The sequence below is a fragment of the Orbicella faveolata genome, unplaced genomic scaffold (assembly GCF_042242905.1).
Source record: "Orbicella faveolata isolate gen_17 unplaced genomic scaffold, um_ofav_v1 contig_2, whole genome shotgun sequence".
Lineage (NCBI taxonomy): Eukaryota > Metazoa > Cnidaria > Anthozoa > Scleractinia > Merulinidae > Orbicella > Orbicella faveolata.
In genome coordinates, this window is record NW_028301547.1 from 15,786,204 (window position 1) to 15,792,500 (window position 6,297).

The window sequence follows — 6,297 nt, forward strand, 5'->3', positions numbered from 1 at the left end:
CACGCCGTTTTAGCATCTTTTCGTGAAAATATATTAAGCCTGAAGGGTTGAAAATTTTTGGTGACTAAAATACTTGTGCTGGTGACCAAACCTGAAAACTTAGGGGCCAGGTGGCCCCACGGTTTTTTCTTGAAATTCGAGTTTGGCATGAATCTCTCATCCCGACGTAGCTGTTCGAACCACTTCTTTGGCAATTTTTTGTTCTTTGCAGGCAAATTAAGGAAAGTCACTCCTCTTTCCCTATACTTTTCGGTTCGGGTTTTACAGCCCGGGGCCCAACATTTTAGCTCACAACTGAATAAACGAATTTAGAACAGAAGAGGAGAGCTTTAGTCTTTGAGCTTCGCGCCAATTCGGACGGAATTACGTCACGGATATGCGGCCTGGCCTTCAAGACCCTTTCAAAATGGCGGCTCCCGGTGTCGAACTTTTCACTTCTTTTTCATTATGATCGCATCCACTTCAGAAGCTAAAACAACGGTGAGTAACTCAACTCAATGTGAACTTTTTATTGGTGATGGAAAAAAATACACAGTTTTTGGAGTGACCTTCTCCTTTAATGTAGCGTTCGCTAAGTAGTCGACTTCTTTCTCCTTATCAACAGAATACCTGAAGTTTTATTGTGTTTTGGCCAGTAACGTTTGCGCGATGTTGCAATCAGTGATGACGTTCATCTGATGATGGAGCGTTTAAACAAGCCATATTGTCATTTCCACTGAAATGAAATGTTTCAGACGAGAAGGCCCATCCATATGTAAAATTCAGGTGAAATTTACGTTTTCCAGGCATGAGTTAAGTGAAATGTTAAGTGCTGCACCGTACTAAGGTTTTTGTTCGAACGGTTTACTAACTTCATGTAAAAGGCATTTTACAAGCCTGATTTGAGAACTTGTCAAAGCGATCGTGTTCAATTGGTAAAAGGTATTTGATACTCCATAACGCTACTAAAGCAGAAGTTATAGTTGCTATTAAAAAGTGTCTTTTCCATCCTGTTCGCCAAACAGCCATGACAGCTATATTATTCTGATAGCGAGTCTCGATCGCTAGAGAGATGCTGGTGAAAGACCACTCGATCACCAGTTGAACTGAGGTTGTGATAGCAGAAGAGAGTCAAAATACTGTAGCAGCTCTAAAAGTGAATGGTCTTTTAAGTACATAATTGATACAAGTAGAAAAAGCCGTTAACAGACACTATTGCAGTTGATTCATACAACATGCTCATGATAGCGATATCAGCCATTAGTTTCTCAAGGCGAGGAGTACGAAAACTTCCCCAAGGAGCTGATGTTCTTTTGCAAATCACGTGACAAATGTGATCCATGACAACCATGGTGCTTCGTTCTATGACTTCTGTAGCGCCGTGAATTATTCCAAGAACAGCAATAGATTGTAAAGTGCCAAGATCCGCTTGTAAAAGTCGACACATGAGCAACAATACAGCGGTGTTAGTAAGACAAATATACCGGATAACTACATTTCGAGTATAACCGCTGAACACAAATTCGCTGGAGTACTTTGAGAAAGACGCTAATGAGGGAAGAGAAAAGTGCGATTAGAAGTTTGCCATCCTTGCCTTGTTTGTTATACGCTGAGTAAATAATTTCAGCCACGGAAACTGCAAGAACTATTACAGAAAATGGGGAAGCTGTCATTTGAAAGAAACACCTGACCTGACTTCTCCTTGTCCGTCGTATACAGAAGTGATTCGTTACAAAATAAACTTGCAAACATAGACTTGTAACAGCAAAAATGTTGACTGGAATCAATTGTAAAGAAGATGGCTTGGAATGAGATGCTCGTAAGGTTTATAGAGCTATGATATAAAACGCTTCCAAACAAGATCCAAAGCAGGAGACCAAGAAGACTTTCGTTTTCACGCCCATTAACTTATATGGACGAAAAAGAAATAGCATAATCGCAAAGGACTAAAAGTGTAACAGAATAACTGATGACAGTCGAAATTGATCTCATCCTTTCTACATTTAATGGAATGGACTCTCCTTACAGAACAGTACTTACATTACTTACTATATGGTTTACTTACACTGCTAACAATACAATACTCTCCTTACATTTAAATACATTACTTGCAAAAAATACAATTACTGAATTACTCTATATTGAGGAAGTTATAATGTAATATAATACAATAGTTGAGGAGATCAGATTTCTCATCTAATATTCCAAATATGATAGTTTTATATTCAAGCGTCCTCTGTTTTTTAGTTATTTTTAACCAGTAGTTTTCTAAGTAATATGAAAAAGATAAAGAATAAGCACAATGACAGGGGAGGCCTGACAGAACGTGCAAAACTCATTTTGAATCACACCTATTTGCGCTAATCGGGAATTCAAACACAGAATATCATCAATCACTGTGCAAATGTTTCACTAACAACTGATGTTCTCGATGTCAACACTTTGCTAGCCTCGTCCTTGGTAAGACTAAAATCTGATATTAGCTTGAACAAACCCTTGGACTGTGCTCTTTTTACTGAATTAATAAGGTGTAAAATCTTTAGTTTTGCTCGAGGGAGGATGAAAGTATTTGTTGACACATTTGAACTTTATTGTTCTAAAACATTTCTATCGACGTTTGTGAGATTTCGTTTACGTTTTGGCACTGAGCGTCAAACTCCAGACCTGGTCACGAAGAAACATAACGTTGCTATATAAAGTGTTTTTAAGTATTACTTGTGTGCAAACAATTTAGCTTTAAGCGACTGGAAGTAGATCTGTGTACCCTCCCTCCCCTCTGGACGGGAAACTAGTCCATCGTAGGGTCACTCTCCCTCCAGCATTAAATTCGCCGGCACCTATTTATACACCTGGGTGGAGGAAGGCACTGTGAGAGTAGTGTCTTGCCCAAGAACATAACATTAAGATCCCGGTAAGGGCTAGAACCCAGACTGCTGGATTCAGAGTCCAGCCCACTCACCACTGGGCCACCGCGCCTCCCACATCTGGTCGTAAAGAAAAATAACATTTATTGCGATTTTAAACTAACCCAGACTGTTGTAGTTGTTTTGTATTTGATGTCACTACATTGTTTTAGAGCCTTGATGTTCATCTGATGCTGGCTGACCTCAGTATTTTTTTCTTCACCTTTTTATTTTTATAAAATGTTTCAACGGGGAAGGCCTTCCCGTATTTAAGGCAGGCAATTTTTAAGACGCGAAATTAATTTCGGCATCAATTAAGTGGTCAGATGAAATTGAAGTGTTTCAGATAAGAATTAACTCAAGTGTATTGTATTGTATTGTATTGTATTGTATTGTATTGTATTGTATTGTTTTGTATTGTATTGTATTGTATTGTATTGTATTATGCAGCGCTGTACTGAGGTTTTGTTCGAGCGTTTTGCTAACTTCAAGTAAAAGGCATTTTACAAGTCTGATTTGAGAACTTGGTAAAGCGATCATGTACAATTGGTAGAAGGTATTTGGTACTCCATATCGCTAGAAAAGCAGAACTTATAGTTACTATTAAAAAGTGTCTTTTCCATCGTGTTCGCCAAACAGCCATGACAGCTATATTCTGATAGCGAGTCTCGATCGCTAGAGAGACGCTGGTAAAAAACCACTCGATCACCAGTTGAACTGAAGTTGTGATAGCAAAAGACTGTAGCAGCTCTGAAAGGGAATCGTCTTTTAAGTGTACATATTGATACAAGTACAATAATCCGTTAACAGACACTATAGCAGTTGATTCATACAACATGCTCGCGATAGCGATATCAGCCATTAGTCTCTCGCGACGAGGAGAACGAAAACTTCCCCAAGGAGCTGATGTTCTTTTCCAAATCACGTGACAAATGTGATCAGTGACAACCATGGTACTTCGTTCTATGACTTCTGCAGCGCCGTGAATTATCCCAAGAACAGCAACAGATTGTAAACTGCCAAGATCCGCTTGTAGAACTCGAAAAAGAACCGCTGAGCAACAATACAGCGGTGTGAGCAAGACATAGCAATATCCCGGATGAATACATTTCGAGCATAATCGCTGACCACAAATTCGCGAGATTACTTTGAGAAGGACTCCAATGAGAGGAGAGAAAAGAGCGATAACAAGTTTACCATCTTTGCCATGTTTGTTATACGCTGGGTAAATAATTTGAGCCACAAGAACTGCAAGAAATACAAGAGAAATGGGGGAAGCTGTCATTTGAAAAAAAAAATTGACGTGACTTCTCCTTGGCCGCCGTATACAGAAGTGATTCGTAACAAAATAAACTTGCAAACATAGACTAATGACAATGATAACGTTGTTTGGAATAAGTTGTAAAGAAGATGGCTTAGAATGAGATATTCCCAGGCTTTGTAGAGTTATGATATAAAATGTTTCCAAACAATATCCAAAGTAGCAAACCAAGAAGACTTTCCTTTTCACGCCCATTAACTGATATGGACGAAAAAGAAATAGCATGGTCACAAAGGACGAAAAGTGTGAAATAGAGTAACTTATCACAAGAGAAATTGATCTCATCCATTGTACATTTAATGGTATGGACTTCTTTGGATGAAATTCACAGTTGTTTACAGTCTTAATACATAAGTATGAGATCAACATGTATACTGAACCGATGATGATGGCCGTTAGTAGTGAAATTGAAGCTCCAATGTACATTGATTTACAAACCGTTCGGAGAGCGCATGGTCTGAGTCGCTTCCAAGCCATTGCTCTATCTTCATCTTGTTGATCTTCCTGTGTTTCTTCGTTTTCCTCTGGCGAACACGCGTTTATAACCCTTATATCAGCGTGGTTAGACGCTAGATAGTCCAAGCTTGTGGCTTCTCTGTCGCTGTATTCTTGATAAATAAGCTCATCAACAGGATGATAATACCATTCTCGACCTGTGCTTTGTAGAGGATCGTAGCCAAAAGATTCTGCCATGTATTCAGGTTCTTGTGGGTTGTAGTGCTCTGTGACTCCTCGTGTAAAACTGAACACGATATGACCAAACACCTCTATCAGTGCACTGCCACTCATTATTGCGTGGAGATTGTAATAAATAGTTTTGGCTTTCCTGAAAAAAAAAAAAACTAAATTGTGATATTAACGATGAGTTCCAGAGTTTAAGAACATGTGGTGTTGTATGGTATTGCGTGCTGCAAAAAGGTCTTTTTCATCAATTGTAACACGATAATTTAGATCTTCTTGTTTACGAACCTTGAAATATTAACTTCAACTTTGTTTCGAACCAAACATGAGTCTTGCGTTAGAAATCTAGGTGAGAAATATCTTTACTGTCTAGGAAACGTTTGAGCAGGGTTTTTCTTGAGTCGATAGCGCCTTGTAAACGCTAGCTAAGGCCGTTTGCTATTTTAGGAATAAGCACGAACTAAGTGGTCAACGATTGCGAAAGAGACTAACTTTTAGCAAGAACGCAATTTCTTCTTAGAGCCGATAACATAGTTTCGAGAGGAATTTCTGATCAATAAATGTGGGTTTTTGACCAAGCGCGACGTCAAGATGGCTGGATATTGGCCAGGCTCTTTTATGCGTGTTTAAGGAGCAAGACGCGGTCGATGTCCTTAAACACATTAAAAATGATCATGTTTGATATCCAGCCATCTTGACCGTACAAGTTTTGTCAATAATGGATTTATTGCGTGGCTTAAAGAACACATTTTTCTTGGGTATCGCAGCAGTTAATCTCGAACCGTCAAAATGGCCTTATCCTGCCCACTTGGTTAGCCAATCACAGCGCAGGATTTGGTTTTTCTTACGCGCTCGCGGACCTAGCCCTGTAATAATGCTTTTTACTTCCTCTTTCAGGTTACAGCTACTTATTTGTGTTGATAAATCATGTTACAACAGCCTTTGGTGACGTTTAGCTCAACATCTACCTGTAGACTATCTCTGAAACCAACTCTCCAGTCACGTACATACACTAAAGTTTCTGCTTGGTTTCAAGATGTGAAGGGGAAGCTGAAAAATCATTTGAATATGTCAGAATAGCTAAATAAGTTTAAATATCTGTTAATTTGTTACGTTTTCACTTTCTATAGGTGCAAACAAATGTTCTAGCAATCATAGTTCATGTATAGCTCTGTTATTGGTCATGTGAAGGAACTCGCTGTCCGCGCGTTTGAAAGAAAGCAAAGGTGGGAGAATTTCACTTTCCAACAGTCTTTTACTGCTACAACTTTTAACTTTCCAAGATATATCATAATCTAAATTCCCCTGACAACGTCAATATATTGTCAAGCAGGCAAGTAATCATCAACTGCGATAATCACTAAATTCTCAGAAATAATGTTACAAGAAATATATGGCTATCAGAAAGGAAAA

At 38.8% G+C, this 6,297-nt stretch overlaps 1 protein-coding gene across 1 annotated transcript; it reads right to left on the bottom strand.

Moving 5' to 3' along the window:
* Positions 1–1,965: 1,965 nt before the first annotated feature.
* On the bottom strand, positions 1,966–5,130 carry LOC110044569 (uncharacterized). The gene has a single exon (XM_020750139.2). It carries the CDS (start codon positions 4,990–4,992, stop codon positions 3,370–3,372), a length of 1,623 nt encoding a protein of 540 aa, XP_020605798.2. The 5' UTR covers positions 4,993–5,130; the 3' UTR covers positions 1,966–3,369.
* Positions 5,131–6,297: the final 1,167 nt, after the last annotated feature.